General features: G+C 48.0%; 1 protein-coding gene across 1 annotated transcript in view; it reads left to right on the top strand.

The window, feature by feature from the left end:
• agrn (agrin) overlaps positions 1-17,235 on the top strand; it is a 218,397-nt gene that overhangs the window by 49,216 nt on the left and 151,946 nt on the right. Inside the window, 1 exon segment of the mRNA XM_048240581.1 lies at positions 10,010-10,030. Coding sequence (XP_048096538.1) covers positions 10,010-10,030 — 21 coding nt within the window.

Here is a 17,235-nt window from a genome sequence, read left to right as displayed (position 1 = left end):
GCTGTTAACCATCTGACTGTAGGCTTGAAATGCAATGAAGTATATTGTTCCCATAAATGGCGATGCAGTTCAGAAAGGAGAGTTCTGTGGAGAGAGCTTTCTTAGGAGAGGCCAAATGTTACGGAGGCCATGCTGCCAATTCTTAATTCCCCTTGAGAAACCATTTAGACCACAAATGGTTTCTGCTTCTCCTGATTGCCGTCTTCCCACTTCAGGGAGACACAGTTTATTTGTTGTTGCATTATTTCCTTATGTAATCCAAAGAGACCGTACTGTAGCTTTGCCAAGAACGGCAGTACAAACTAATGGTCAAATGGGGACATTAATTTTGTTGTTGTTTTTTGGGAGATTATATAGCCCAGGTCTTATTGGCCTGACTTCTAACCTGTTTATACTGTAGGCAGTTGTTTAGAACACTTTATACTATCCTTGAACTTCCAACTAGGTCATGCCAGCGAGGCAACAGCAAGATGACTCATAGTGCAAAATCTGCCCTCTTAGTGCCAGTGTATGGCTGTGGTGTTTTTGAAGTGTGTTATAACAGCACAGCTCGAGTTGACACCCCTGGTGTCTTTTGCTTTTGTAATTCTGCTGGCCACTTATCCAAAGGTTGGATTTGACACACCTGCTCAAGGGCCTGATTAGCTTGAACACACATACAGGCTCGCAGACAGTATCCGCTTTGTCACACACACACACACACACACACACACACACACACACACACACACACACACACACACGCACACACATGCACACACACACACACATGTACGTGCAAGCACACACACTCTCCAGTATGAACCACAGCACACACATGCAGCGATAATGGTCTTATGGCTTTGTTTGATTGAGCTGGCACAAGGGACTCATGTGCCATGTTATCAGCATGACTGGACTGGCACAATGACTTCCTGTCTCATACAGTCAGCATGATTTCACCGCCACAATGACCTCCTTTCTTATGTGACTTGACCAGCATGAACTGGCAAAATTTCTCACTGTGTGGCTCAGCCCCTCACATTGTGAAGGGCAAAAGCTCAATATAATTACCTGGACTTGCCGGTAGGGCCCCAATGTAGAAGAATCGAGACTATTAAGAGTGTAGCCAAGGGTGCCACAGCTGAGAATGTGGCTGGCAATAGAACAATTGAATGTGGCTAATTGCCTGTTTACTAAATGTATTTTCAGCGGTTTCAACTTTGCGAAGCTTTGCAACAGTGGCACAGGTAGTTGGGCGACCACTAGGTAACTGCACAGGTGTCTTTTTCGTTTGACTGCGTTTGAGCTTCTCTTTTAGCCCATCAAGTCAGATGATGACTAGTACATCTGGGATAGTACACCCAGTGTGAGAGAGAGAGAGAGAGAGAGAGAGAGAGAGAGAGAGAGAGAGACAAAGACATAGAGAGATGCCACTTCTCATAATGCTGTCAGTGTAAACATGTTTCATTAATGAACTACAGTGGTGCCAAATGAAATCAGCACTAAATAATCTTCTGCAGTCGGTACTGAAGCGATACGTTTGGGGGTGGGGTGGAGGGGTGGAGGGGGCAGCTGTGACAGGCTGACTCTCTGGCCACGTACAAGGTTGTTGGCGTCTGGTGCTTCATCATCCACACACTTCCATGCCATTCACCTCCACCGCCTCCCCCTGGACCGTAAGCTCCTCTAATGTTTGACTTTGGTTTATTACGCAGCTCATAGCCCAGGAAAGCCCACGGCGAGATGGATAGCCTCTCACAGTCGCCATCAAATATCCTTGAGTGCTCCAGGGTTGTCGAAGAGAGACGACAGATAGGCTGGCCAAGTGGCGGCGGCAGCAGTTTCAGTCATCGCTCACCTGATTGTATGGGCTGTTTGCTGCGTCTGTGATTTCTCCAAGTGCGGCTGGCACTCAGTACCCCTATTGTTGCTATTTAATGCTCTAATCTATGGGCCATTTTGGGCCTCTGCACACTTAGATGCAACAACTCACTGCCAAGTTTGGCACTGTAGCGGTATAGATAGTCTGTTGGCTGTGATTTGTGGACGGTTACTGTATGTTGTATTAATCAACAGATACTTCGGCTGTGTATATCTGGATATTTCCTAAGTTAAGGATGCAATGCAGCTTTTTTCCATCCATACCAATAGTGACGTAAAGGTACAATAGGTAATATTTTTCACAATTAACTATAACGCATCTGTAATTATCAGTGGACTTGGCACCTGCCTTTATTCAGTCTGTCACTTGACAATGCAGTGTAATATACTGTATCCTGTGTACCTTATGTAAGTTGACCTCAATGTCCAGAGCTGTTCTTTCCCCTGGGTTCATTTTGTAAGCCATAAATGAAACCAAGGTCACCCCCCCACACACACACACACACACACACACACACACACACACACACGCACACACACACTCCCCGTCGCCTTGTGGTTAAGTGTGACCTGGAGGAGCTTAAGTCAGGGCTCTCTGAAGGCACACACCTCCTCTCTACACATTCTCCCCTGAGAGCAGCAGCCTGACCTTCTGCACCGGGCTCGCGGTGGATTATGGGAAAGGTGCCGCTGAGTCACTCAGGTCGTCCCACTGGGCTGATGAGGCACTGAGATTCCATTAGCCCCTAATGAAGCTCCTCTCTCCTGATCGTCTGATCTGCATGCAGGGTGAGCACCGAGAGAGATGAGATGGGAGTGGGAGAGGGATGAGAGAGAGAGATGGAAATTGATAGAAGGAGAGGGGGGGGGGGGAGAACAAGCACAGATGTAGAAAATGAAGACAAAATGGAGGAAGAACAGACGTCTTTAATGAGAGGAGGGGGTGATAAAAGACTCCAAAGACAAAGCTGGTAGCTTGGGATGAGCTCAACTTGGATTGTCTGCTTTTATTTGGCATGCTGCCCTCTCTTCTCTTCTCTTCTCTTCTCTTCTCTTCTCTTCTCTTCTCTTCTACTCTCTTCTCTTCTGCCTGAAGGAACGCTCTGATCTAAACCCCTCCCCTGCTTCCCGCCCCGCTTGTCAGTCAGAACACTTAAGGCAATTGCTGCGGAGGTGACCTCTGGTGAAGCGTCGGCCACGTGCTCCCCCGGTGTGCTCCTGACTCCCACCACCACCCTCTCCCCTTCTGCTCTCAGCACTTTCACTAAATCCAGAACCCACCCACCTCCACACACACACACACACACACACACACACACACACACACCATACCCCACTGCGACACTTTTATTGGTGTGATGGATTGCTGATCCACCCCAGTTGGCCTAGACTAAAGACAAGTGGTTGAAGAGGCAGCCCCATCTTCCTTTGGAGGGGGGAGGGCTTGATTGCACAATTAAGTCCCCTGGGGTGTCAGGGAAAGGTGACCGCTCCCCATTAACCCAAGAGCCACAACCAGGGCTGGCCCCTCTCTCACCTGACCACAGTAGCACGCGGACTTCCTTAGCAGGAGCAGAGCAGGTCCACACCAGTCGCTATGATTGATGGCAACCTTTTCGGAGTGGCACTACCAAGCCGGGGAGGGGATGGCGGAGTTCTCGGCTGGAGTTCAGGCTCATTAATGGTTGAGCTGTTTAATCATTTACACCTGACCCAAATGGGTGTGTACAGGGCCTACAAGCTGGGACTTAATTTTGCCCCACTTTCAAAAGTGTAACATGTTTTGAAATGTAAAAGGGCATGTTATACTTTTGAGGTGAAACTAATTTCTGATTTTTTTCCCCCCGCTCCTTGAAATTAATAAGATAAAAAATCCCATGTGTGATTTTGAGCGAGGTTACCAGAAACCACTTCGCCCAAATTAAAAGTGGATCAAGTCATTCTTTCTTTCCTCCTCCCCTGAGAATTCCTTAAGATCGTCGGGAATGTGGAGGCGTTGGGTGTTAAGTCGGGTTCCCGTCAGCAGAGGAATTTGAGTTGTGGTGGAGGATTGGCCCTCGATATTTCCTGCTGTTCCTTCTTTAGCCCATGCCATGATTTAGTGCCTGTGCACCTTTGGAAAGTGGGGGCTCATAAATCCCATAATAATCCCTGCCCCCGGGTAAGTCCCCAACCCCCCTCCTTCCACCCGGTTTGCAAGGACAGGATTCCTCATCGACTGAGGTGTCTCTCACTCCAAAGCTCCTCGGAGACTGTCCTGAAGGACCTCCTCTGTCCTCTACCGTGACTCAGAGCTGAGTAGTTTTGCTCAGTTGGCCATAGAATCTCCCACTTTGGCACCCTTTTTGAGTCAGAGTTTCAGATTTGTGTGTGACTCAGACATCTGGTACAGAAATCAAGGCTTTAGAATTTTTTGAGACAACAGATTTCCATTTTCCATTGGACAATTTTTCTTGCCTCCTTCAAACACTAACACAAGCCCCAACCTGCTGAACAAGAGGGCCTTTAAGCTAGCTTCCCTGCAGGGAATGTGTTTCTGCTGCTGACGGAACACCTTGAACTCATAGGCATGTGTGTGTGTGTGTGTGTGTGTGTGTGTGTGTGTGTGCGTGTGTGTGTGTGTGTGTGGCCATTCAAATGAAAGTGTAAGTGCTTGTCTGAAGGACAGCGAAAGTTGGCCACTTCAAGTTACAGCTGTTAGTAGTCCACAGGGACAGAGAGGCTTTGAAGATGGATGTGTGTGTCCACTTGTGGATATGGGTGGGGATGTCTGGCTGCATATAGATGTGTATTATATGGGTGTGGGTGTGTGTGCAGGTGTCTGTGTGTGCATGTCTTAGGGAACATGTGTCTCCTCCGGTCCTCTAAGGCTGCAGCAGGGACGTCGTTGGAGGCCTGATGGATTTATGTGCCACTTGATTGGGGAGATTAAAAGCAGCTTCCCGTAACTGCTAGAGGTTTAGGGCCTTTAAATGGCCCCACTTGCTGCAGGCACAGAGGCAATGCGGAGGATCTGTCCCTCCTCGCTCTGTCTGTCTGTGACTGGAGTGAATGATAAATTATACAGAAAGAAAAAGAGAGAGAGAGAGAGAGAGGATAGCGGCCAATGGCGAGAGGGGATATGATGCCATTCCTGGCAGTCGTTACTTGAGTCATCAGCTTCCTGCTCTTTGTCCGACCCTAGTAGCATTGCGTGTCCTTATCGTAATGGTTTATTTAAATCGAGCCCTTCTAATATAACAAGACAGAGGCCTTCATTCCCGGTCGAGGGAGATACATTTCTCCATTTACTTGATTTGTTCTTTCTCCCCTCATTTTTCTTTGCACTCACACACAACATTAGTTTTGAGTAAACTCATTTGTTATAAAGAGGCATCTGTTCTTTCTTTAGGCAGGAAAGAAGTTTGTGTGTCAGTGTGATGATGTCTCTGAGTTGTGTTTTCCTCTGGCAAAAGGTTGCGTGCACACAAATGCAAATGCCCAAAATGATAATTGGCCAACTGCACCTGTGAAATGTGAAGTCTAATTGCACGGAAAGGCACGTTAGCCAGCTGGCGCTATTCAGTGGCATGCCCTGGTGTCTCTGGGGCTGGGTGGAGCAGAGCTTTGCGACTGCTATAGCGATCCCCTCTCATTGCATCGCCAATTCTGCTTATGGCCTCTGCAGTACGCATTGGTCAGACTTGCGCCAGCGTAGTAGGATCCAGAGGGTCCAGGAGAAACCCCTGCTTGTGACCAAGGGCATCCCTCTGGCCATGGGGGGTGAATCTGAAGAACACGGGGCCTGGAGTGCTACAACGTGAACAGAGGGAGAGGCTGATGTTACCATAGAGACCCTGGCGTGATGAGACTGAGGCTGATGGGGACTGGCTGTGAGGGATGGGCCTTGGGTAGTAAACTTCCATTAACTCAGGCTTCTGGTCAGAAAGCCTGCTGAAGCTCTGACTTATCCATCACTGGACTGAGAAGAACTATCTCTGGGGCTATTGGGCGAACTCTGGTGTGCTTGGAATGACAAGCCTTGAGTTCGGTTCTTTTATGGTAAAAGTTGAAGTTGTTGAAAAGATAGATAAATTAACAGAGCTGATTGTGATGGAAATTAATGGAATTCTTTTCAGCATGCTACACATTTTCAACCTAAGTTCTGTCCAGTTATCAAAATAATCAGTAATTAATGTGAGGCATTTCACAAACTGATAAAAAAAATCCGCTTTACCACACTGGTTGCAATTGACTTCAATTGATTAAAATGTAAGGATTTTTTTTAAAAAAACCAAATCATAAAAAAATGAAAAGCGCATGCTGCTTTCCTATTCTGATGCCAGTGATGAAGGATTTTATCTAGTCCCTCACAGTAAATTGAACAAGGCAGGCCTTAAAAGATGAGCTCAAATGAGGGAGTTGTGCAGCGTGAAATTGTGCCATTGTGATTGAAGGCAGTCTGAGCAAATGGAATCCTTTTATACCTCCCTCATCTATCTTATTATCATGGGCCTCCGCTATGCTGGGAATGCAAATGACTTCAGATTTGGACCTTGATGGACCTTGGGCTCTCCCACATCCCCAAAGGCCTCAAAAAGAATAAGAGGAAAAAAAACAAATGAGAATTTGTTTGGGTGTGGGATTATGGGTGTCCCCTGCTGTAAGCCACTGCTCCCGCACCTGCCCCCCAGCAACACTACGACCAAATCCCACCATTACTACCACCACCACCAGCAGTGCCGCCCACGCTCCCTGCCCCCCATGCCCCCTGTGCTCCATGCCCCCATGCCCCCCCTCCACCCGCCTCATTTCTGCCAGTTCCAGTGAGATGGTGGCACCGATAAGCAGCTCTCCTCTGTCCCCTCTCGGAGCTCCAGAGCTTTTGTCTCAGGGAGTTCACTAAGGCCAGACGAGAGAAAGGGATCCGCTGAATGAGGTAAACTAGCGAATGAGAAAGACCTTCGCCTGCTTTTTTATTTATTCAAGTGGCGTAGAAAGAAATGGAGAGTGGGCATACACTTCGCACAGCTGGAAATTGATGGAGTTTTCCGTGAAAAAAAAGCACACCCTCTCTGTCTGGTTTTTGTGTGTGTGTGTGTGTGTGTGTGTGTGTGTGTGTGTGTGTGTGTGTGTGTGTGTGAGAGAGAGAGAGAGAGAGAGAGCAAAATGCTGTGAATTGTCCTCCTCCAATCTCTGCAAATTCCCCATGTTTCCACATTTCTGTTGTGGATGTTATTAAGGCTTTGGTCTGCTCATATTTCACAATCCTCTCAGGTCAGATATAAAAGTTTGCCTTGGCCTACATCAAACAGTTCAACTCTTTGCTCCAGATAATCTTTTAGTGCTTTGATTTTTTGTTGTTATTTTCTCACCCTCTATTCCGTGCCCATGTTTTGTTTATGCTGATAGAGTGTGTGTCAGTCCGTTTGACCCTCTGACTGCACTGCTCCAGACTGACTGATTCCAAGCCAGCAGTTTATCTCATTTGTGCAAGAAACGATTTCCCAGAAGTTCGTCATTATAAATGGACTAAAAGCACCGGGCACCAGTTCCTAATAAGTATCAGAGCCTTGGCAAAGGGCTGGTCACAGTTAAGACTGTTGCACACTTTCATCAAGAATGGTTTGATTCTGGCTATCTGGATCACAAGACTCAAGACGTGATACACTTAGGATGCTGTAGTGATATAACCTGGCTATCATGCTTAACATTGCCTTGATAAAGAAAGGGCTCAGTAAACTGATGAATTGGTAGGTGATACTAGGAAACAAACAAATAGAAATGAGCCTGCTAGTTTTCCCTGGCGTGGCCGGTTTCGGCCGGATACATGCTGCGTTTGCCATGCTTTGCTGCGTGGAAGAACGAAAACTCACTTCCAGTTCCTTTTCAGTGCATTTGTCAGTTCACAGGAATGGAAGAGCCAACTCAAGGGTCTTGTGAGGGGGGAGGGCCACTTTCTCCCCACCTCCCCTCCTATCCTCCTTCTGGTGGCTCGGTCTGGTTTTCGGAACCCTCTCTCGGACCCCAGCGCAGGGAGGCTGTGTCGGGGGAGAGAGAAAAAAAAGTCATCCAGCTTAAAAGGGCAAAACAAAGAGACCCCCTACCCAATCAAGGAGCACTTTGTCCCTTTTACTAATGCTCCGCTGGGGGTTCAAGAGCCGCTCCCACACTCCGGCACTGAGGGCTCCGCGCCCCTCCAGTCTCTTTACAATTGCATTTGGGTTTACCCAAGGTTGGTGTGTGTGTGTGTGTGTGTGTGTGTGTGTGTGTGTGTGTGTGAGAGAGAGAGAGAGAGAGTATGTGTAAAACTATGAGTTTATGAGGGGTGGAGAGCGGTCAATCTGTCGAGCCAGGCTCGACTTGTTCTGTCATTCTGAATTGGACGAAAGCTGGCGATGGGGTGCCCCACTGTGCGCCGACGGCTGCTCTCTGATGACACCCGCCCGTCCACCCACCCACCCACCTCAACAGCATCTTTCATAGCTCCCTGAAAATGACCCTCCGCCCACCCACGCCCCCCGCCTCGGGCCAATCCATTGCAAACTCTTCACCCCCAAATCCCCTGCTTACACACCAAAAAAAAAAAACACTCCTCTGCCCATCTGCAAATCGGATGCCGGGCTCCCGGGCCCTGACAAGCGTTTTAATCACACGAGTCAATATTTAATCTACCAGACGGCCGGCCTGAGACCTGTCTCAGCCTGAAGAGAGCGAGATAGAACTTGTGCGCGTACGATCGAGCGAGCAAGCTAGCGAAGGAGAGATCCGTCCGGCGACGGGCCACGATGAGTCACTCCTCCTTCAGGCCCATTAATCATTTAAAGCTCAACTGCACACCACTTTGAAGCAAATGAGTGAGTCATAATCACATTATGCCCACGAGAGTGAAAGCAGGGAAAAAGAAAGTCCAGGAGCGGGCGGCCGAGGGGACAAAAAAACACGGTCGCTCTTTGTCCTGCTGAAACTCAATTCCATTTCAGTCCTTTAAAAGTACAAACTCCAGATAATGGACTTCATCCCCCACTGACTGCTGTGCAGAATAATGAATGAGCAAAGAAGGATCATGGGTACAAGAAGGTGGATAGAGTGTGTGTGTGTGTGTGTGTGTGTGTGTGTGTGTGTGTGTGTGTGTGTGTGTGTGTGTGTGTGTGTGTGTGTGTGTGTGTGTGTGTGTGTGTGTGTGTGTGTGTGTGTGTGTGTGTGTGTGTGTGTGTGTGTGTGTGTGTGTGTGTGTGTGTGTGTGTGTGTGTGTAAGTGTGTGTGACAGAGAAAGGGCGAGAGAGAGGCGAGTGTACTGGAAGTACCTGCACACGACAAAACAAACAGTGCAATTATGCTGTTGGCTGGGTGTGAAAGATGTGTCCAGCGGGAGCTGTCGCTGGCAGGCGGTGTTCAAATCCAGCTCTCCGCCTGCCAACCAGCTCTCCTCTGTGAGGTAAATAATACATACAGATGCTCACCGTCCCCTTCTCTTTTTCTGTCTCTGTTTCTCTTGCCCTCACTTACTCACTCCATCCCTCTCTCTCTCTCTCCCTCTCTCCCTCCCTTTCTCTCCCTCCACCTCTACCTCTCTCCATCTCTCAGTGGGTAAATACCTAGCTGCCACTCACTCATGATTTATGGATGAGCTCTGATGTGCTCTTTGGTATCGGTTGCTTTCAATCTGCATCAGTGCAGGTTGACATGATGATGCGTGTGTGTGTGTGTGTGTATGTGTTTGTACAGTATGTCTGCCTATGGTTGCGGGTGGCAGAACCAGGTGTGGCAGTGACATAATGACAGCACTTAAATTTGCAACTTTGGCACCACCACCAGGGATGACTCAGGGGAATTCTAAAAGCCTCTCGTCTGAGGGAGGGGAAAACCTGCTATTTTTGTTCAAATTTGTTGCAGACCAGTCTCCAGACAAGCAGACCAGGGCTTGTTTGGGATGGTCAAGTGTCTGAGCCGTTCATGAACTTTCTTTGTCCATGTGTCCCATTCTCCATCAATTCTCCTTTTTAATTTCTCTATTAGCCTCCATTTCTCATCCATCCTGCTCTCAGCAACTGGTCCTTCATTCTCACAAATGCCTTGCTTTGTTGCTTGCTTTGTTGCTTGCTTTGCGCCTAACTATTGCTAACTGCGCCGTTCTCTCCTCTTTCCCCTGCTTTGCCTTCTGAAGATCATAGAATGATCAATGCAGGTAAGCACCTCTTTTGCTAACTTTCCCTGATGGCTGTCAATAATGTGTTTGTCTGCTCTCTAGCCAGCATTGCTTTTTGCAGTTGCTTTTATTTTTACACTCAGCTGGAACAACAACAAGCACCAAACACATAGTAAATCAACCCTGAAACATTTACTGGAGGTTCTGTCCTTCGAGAAGAAACGGTGTGCCCTGTGCTGTTTGAGACATCGCAATCTGCAAGCAATGAACTGCATAGCAGAGAGCATGTTGGTCTCTCTGTAATTCTCCCCAGTAGGAAACTAGAGGCTATGACCTCCTCTCTTTTTCTCACTGGTCAGACACAGACCATTTTCCCCTGAGAAGAAGAGGCATGTCTGTCAGAATAAATAAGAGGGACAGAGAGAGAGAGAGAGAGAGAGAGAGAGAGAGAGAGTGTGTGGGTGTGTGTGTGTGTGTGTGTGTGAGAGAGAGAAAGAGAGGGAGGTACAGAGTGGGAAAGAGGAAGTGAGAGAAGTAGAGAGAGAGGAATAAAGGGAGAAAGTGAGAGGGAGAGAAAGAAGACCGTGAAAGGCCGTGAAGAATAAGAGGTGCCCCTTTCTTTAAAGTGGCTTAATAACTGTGCCAGGGCTTAATTGAAAGTGGCCGTAATGATTGTGTGAAAGATCCATGCCTAACACACACAGACACACACACACACAAACACACAGGCACCACCATGCACACACATACATTCAAACACAGAGAAGCATAAAAAACACACACACTGAAATACACACACACACACACACACACACACACACTGAAATACACACACACACACACACACACACACACACACACTGAAATACACACACACACACACACACACACTGAAATACACACACACACAATTTGCCGTTAAACCCCTGGAGTGCAGTTATAAGACGAAGGGCCCTTTCCCTGCTTGCCTCGCGCTAATAGACCTCACTTTTGCAAACACGGCATGGCAGATTTTCTCCCAGGAGATTGAAGAAAATGAATAAATGAGCTCTTCTAGGTATCTCAAAGTCATGTGGATGGATTGTGTGTGTGTGTGTGTGTGTGTGTGTGTGTGTGTGTGTGTGTGTGTGTGTGTGTGTGCGTAAGTGCGTGCGTGCGTGTGAAGGTCCCACAGCTACACAGCTGGGTAGATGGATAGCTCACAGATTAGACGGATGATTTTGTTTAGCGAGTAATGTTTTAGCTACAGTATGCCGATTTCTAAATCCAAACTCAAAATCCAAAACACGTGTGCAAGTTGACTGGAGAGCTTCAACTAAGAGCTCCATCATTTTTCTGTCATTTAGGGAGGGAGGTGTTGAAAACATGTTAGCATAATATTTGTCTTTGATGGTTTAGTTTAGCCTGCTGGTGTTTTGAGTATGTGCGTGTGAATGAGTGAGTGGGTGGGCGTCTGTATGTTATATGCGTGCGTGTTTAGCATCGTAGATCAGACAGATTTGTGTCAGATTAGCATATTTCATATTAATAACGTGTTTGGAAGTGACCTGTCTGATTTTCATTATTAAATCCTGCTTAGTGCAATATTATGGAGCAAATAGCTCTTGGTGGTGCTTGTGAACATCATCAGTGAATAGATGAGTTTAAAGGATTATTTGATATAGTTACTCATTTTATGTTTTTTGTTACTGTGTCTGTTACTGTGTATTTGTATTTGTTAATAAGAGAATCGTGTGTGTGTGTGTGTGTGTGTGTGTGTGTGTGTGTTTGTTTGTGTGCGTGTGTCTATGTATATGGGATAGCAAGTAATGTGCAGAGGGTAGAGGTTATTTCACCAGGAGTATTCGGGTGTGTGTGTGTGTTTGTGTTATGAAACATGATGCGCACACACTCTCTGCGGTTGCCCCTCTCGCGAGCTCATTACAGCTATGCAGGCGAGCTTATTCCACCCCCCACAATTCTCACACACACACACACACACACACACACACACACACACACACACACACACACACACACACACCATACAAAGACACACATCCATACACAACCACCTGCAGAGTGCCAGTGATAGTCCCTTTTCCACAAACAGTGCTTTCATTCATGCATACCCTGGAACACATCTGTGTATGCTTCTAGTGGTGTCTAAGGATACCGCTGTCACTGACATGCACACTGACTGGACACACAATGGAATTGCATCCCCACGCTATATCTCCCCTACATATGTGGCAGGCACTCTGATGTTGTAAGTGGAGAGTGTTGTAGTTCCAGGGACCTCCCTGGCTCTTGGGCATGCTGTGAGGAGAAGGGCCCAGCCCCTCTCCTCTGTCGCCATGGCAGCACAGGACATAAACATTCCTCAACAAAGGGTTGACTTTTCAATGACTGTCATTCACGGCTGCGGTGACTTTCTCTTCATTGCTCTTTTCTTTTCCTCTTTTTCTTCCCTTTTCCCTCAATCTTTTTTTTTTTCCCCTGTCCCTCCCTGGTTATTTCCTATCTGTGAGGTCCTCTCCACCCACAGCCCCCTTGTTTGACACACACACACACACACACATACACACACACACACACACACACACACACACACACACACACACACACACACACACTCTGTGTCTGTTTTCTGCCTGGCATGTACACGGTAGGCTCTACCCTTAAAGACAGCTTTTGTTCTGGTTCGGAGTGGAGCCTTAAGTTTGTCGCCGGCACAGTTTGACTGACAGGCCCATTGTATCAGCTGTGAGGCTCCTTACACTTTTACCCCATTCAGGTCGCACCCCCCCTCCCCATTTCCAGGATGCGTTGTTAAAAAAAAAAAAAATGCATGCAATCTGAAATTGCGTGTTTTGTAAGTTCCTGAGTTCCTCTCTTCCTTTGAATGGCCAAGCGGGCCGCCACCGAGATTGAATGCGTTCCCCGCGAGATGAGATCGGGGGGAAGAGAGGGAGAACAAATACAAAAGCTCTTGACGCTCCCGCACTGCGCCGCCTCAGTGAGCGCTGAAACTGCTGTAATAGGTTTAATGTTACCGTCCAACCTGGGAGAGAATGCAATTATACACAAACTAGGAATATGTGCACACGTGCATGTGTATGTGTTTGTGTGTATGTGTGTGTGTGTGTGTGGGGGGGACATGTGTATGTGTGTGTGTGTGTGTGTGTGTGTGCGTGTGTGTGTGTGTGTGTGTGTGTGTGTGTGTGTGTGTGTGTGTGTGAAGTCTATTGAGGACTGGGCTTAGAAGCGATGCGAGACCAGTGGCAGAGTATATTTGGCTTTATTATCAGGTCCATTGCTGTCTGTCAAAATGACTGATGCGGTTTTGCTTTGAATCAACTCGCCTCAAAGTCTTCCCAAAGGGGAGAAAAAGCAAAGAATGGATTGGATTCCGCAAACTTGGAGGCAAGCAATTACCGTGCTCCGTTGTGTGTGATAATTCGTATTTAATTTGAAATCGGCATGGTGTCTATAGGGATATTTTCTTCTATCGTGCTTATTTTTCTTTTAAACTGGATTTTCCCTTTCATTTGTTTTTTGGATGTGAGTTGAAACATTGTAAAGTTTTTCCTTTTGTTCATTGTGTTAGAGAAAGAGAAGAAGATAGTGTACTTTGCATTGGAGTTTCAAAGACTAGTGGGTGATGTAAGCGTAGTGGCTAAGGAGCCGGGCTAACTTACAGTGGCCAGAAACGTTTTTGGTTTGACTCCCAGCTGCCACCATTATGCTTTTGAGGCCCTTGTAATAAGTGCCACATGTAAGTCACTTTGGATAAAAGCATCAGCCAAATGAATAGTATAGAAGTACTAGTGCTGTAACTGGTATAGTGCTGTGTGTGCGACTGTACCAGGTGAATAAGTATAGAGGTACTAGTGCTGTGTGTGCTACCAGGTGAATAGAGGTACTAGTGCTGTAACTAGTATAGTGCTGTGTGTGCTACCAGGTGAATAGAGGTACTAGTGCTGTGACTAGTATACAGTAGTGCTGTGTGTGCTACCAGGTGAATAAGTATAGAGGTACTAGTGCTTTAACTAGTATAGTGCTGTGTGTGCTACCAGGTGAATAAGTATAGAGGTACTAGTGCTGTAACTAGTATAGTGCTGTGTGTGCTACCAGGTGAGGGGTCCCAACAGAGTGGTGGATTGCAGGGCTAGAGGAGAGTGTGCCAGAAACGGGCCGTATGTGTCAGCAGATGTGGCCCATCCAGATGTGGCCCATCCAGATGTGGCCCATCATGACAGGAACCGTTTATCATTTCATCTGCACCGTCACCTCTCCGCCTACCCGCCCGCAGTCCCTGAGTGAGTCACCCCCAGCTGTACAAACAGGGGATGAGCAAGCATCTTCGGATATCACCCCCCTAACCCCTGGTGCTGTGTTGATGTTTGAGGGGCGTTGTGTGAAAGCTGGCGAGGGCGGACCGCTGAGGGCTGTCTGTCTGCTGCTCTTCCACCAGCCAGCACTCCAGACACACATCAGCTGTTGTGGACATCCTGCAAAGGACGAGCAAGACGAGCGTTGGCTGTGTTACGAGTTCCAGCCACAGACAGTACCCAATTGAGCTGCTTGTGCTTTTGAAGCCAAAGTGCAATATCACAACTGTGAATGATGTTTGTTTAGCGTCATGGCAAAATTGAGGCTGTTTAATGCAAATCGAATCAATTTAAAAAATGTTTGAATATTTTCTAGATATTTCCTCCCCGTGTGCTTCCTCCCCCCTGCCTCCACATCTGGCTTTGCTAATGATGCTATCAGTCTTTGTCATTCTGTTATTTACCTCTTCTTCATCTGTCTCAAAACACAAGCCCTTAACCCGGCCAGGGAACATCTAAATGAAGGGTGAAGGGCCTTCATTCATCAGCTCTCTCTCTCATACAAACACACACACACACACACACACACACACACACACACACACACACACACACACACACACACACACGCACGCACACAGGCTTTTAAGGAAAGGTCAAACCAGCCACAGTTCGCCTTGTGTTTGATGTCACCTGAATCGCTTGTAATCCACTGTTAGGGTTTAGCCGTGGGCTTCTCAACCCCTGTGCCGAGGATATCTGGGAAGGCAGTGTGGGCTTGTCTTGTGCTCTCCATGTTCTGGTGTTCTGGAACTTTCTGTGTTTACATTCCCCACTGGAGGGCTTATTCTTCCAGGAGAGGGAGAAAGTCAGGCCACCGTGGAGAGCCAGCAGGAGTCCCCAGAGGGCCACACCGTCTCAACCTGGAGAAGCTATCAAAGTTTTCGTGCTCTACTTAATTGGGTGTTTGGTCTAAAGCTACAGAGGGCAGGTGGCCCCAGTGTGGAATGGCTTGTGTGGGTGGGTGTGCGTGTGAAAGGCAGAGAGAGAGAGAGAGAGAGGATGAGAGAGAGAGAGAGAGAGAGAGAGAGAGATAATGAGAGAGGGAGAGAGAGAGAGAGAGAATGAGAGAGAGAGAGAAAGGGAGAGGGAGTTGAACCTGACACACAGCCAGTTAAACTAGAACATATGTTAAGAATGGAACAGCAGCCGCGCTGGAAGTGCTGCGTCCGTGTCAGTCAGACTGACGTGTCCCCAGCCCACTGTCCCAGGCCCTGTCCGCCCTCTGTCCCTCTGTGGTAGATGATTGACAGGAGCCGTGTCCTCTGATGCACCCCGCTCGTCACGCTCCAGACAGCAGCAAAAGCAAAAACTTGGCATCGACGTGAACTAAACAGTTATTCATGGCTAATATGTATCCGTTTTTTATTGGAGGTCACTGAGTTGCTTTTTTATTAATCTCTTGCTGTCTGGGCTTGCCATTACACAACAATGTAATTTGGTATCCTATTGTTGATCTGTGGTGACTGAAAAGATTAACACAGCACCAGCCTACAAACAAAATACGATCGCTGGCAGGCTAATCTTCCATCCTTTCAGTAGCATGGCCAGAGAGCGTCCATTGTCCTTGCGCTCCTTATTCGGTCAACTAATGAAATGTCTCTTCAGGCTCTCGTTGAAGTGCACATCTCTTAACTCTGCAACAATCTCCTGCTCTCTCTCTCTCTCTCTCTCTCTCCAACCCTTTCTCTCAACGTTCCCTCTCTATGTCTTTCACTCTCTCTCTCTCTCTCTCTCTCTTTTTCTCCCTCTCTCATCTGCAGCTCTCTCTCTCTGTTCCTGCCTTGTTTGGCTGCTCAGTGCCTTGAGAGCGGGCTGGAGTGTTTGCTCTGCCTGTTGCTGTGGCTTGCTTAATTGGATGAGGGCCACGGCACAGAGAGGTGGCAGCGGGGCTGCCATCCTCTTAAGCTGGCACATCAGGCAGCTGGCGCCATGGACCGTGCTGGAACTCACGCACACACACACACACACACACACAGACACACACATACACACGCGCTCCCTCAGGCCCGCGCAAAACACCCAGCCCGACCACGGCCGGGTGTGACACATACACACAGCATTCGCCAAAGTCCTGAGTCTGCGACTGACGGACGTGTTGCAGTCTCGCCTGTGGCGTCGTTTGTGATTTTGGGCCCTGAAGGGGGAGGGCGGGGGGGATGGTTTGATGTTTCTAGAAAAAAAAACATAATGAGGTGTTGTGTGGCGTGTTCCCGGGTGCTGTGTAATGGCAACCAATGTAATGGTTGTTTATCTGACTGCCCGCGTTCTGTGAGCTTTGGTCTTTGCGGTCGAAGGCTGGCTTGTTTTACGGTCTCAGCTTTCAACACGGCGCGGTGCGGCGCATCGCTGTGCCGGAAAAACAGCTCACTCACTTTGTCGACCGCGGGCCCTGGAGCTCTTTGTGGCGAGGGCCGAAGTAATGCGCGAGGCACACATTCCTGGCCATCAGACTCCACGGGGGCCTGCCAGAGCAGAGCCGGCAAAGCACACTGCTCGCATGACGCGCTCACCGAGAACACGTCTGATGACATATAGCTTATAGCTTTGATGCATATGGTATTGCTTTGGAGACCAGTTTGTGTAGAGCATAAAGCTGACATAGAACCCATACAGAATACACAGACACAAGACACAGACACAAGACACAAACAAGATTTTTTCCCATTTGCTTTGCCCTGGTGAGCCTTTGTAAGTTCCTCTACTGCCATCTAGTGGTGGGATCTGAGCACTGCAATCCTTACCAGTCAGTGCAGCTTGGTCAGCGCCAGGAGGCACTCAGTAATATTCTCCCTGTCAGTCCTTGAGGCTCCGCACAGCCACGGCAGCTCAGCAAACACATTTCATGCTTCAAGCAGCAGCCAGCTCATG

This window comes from Alosa alosa, chromosome 4 (assembly GCF_017589495.1).
Source record: "Alosa alosa isolate M-15738 ecotype Scorff River chromosome 4, AALO_Geno_1.1, whole genome shotgun sequence".
Lineage (NCBI taxonomy): Eukaryota > Metazoa > Chordata > Actinopteri > Clupeiformes > Clupeidae > Alosa > Alosa alosa.
Note: the sequence above shows the minus strand (reverse complement) of the source record. Positions and strands in the feature narration are given on the sequence as shown.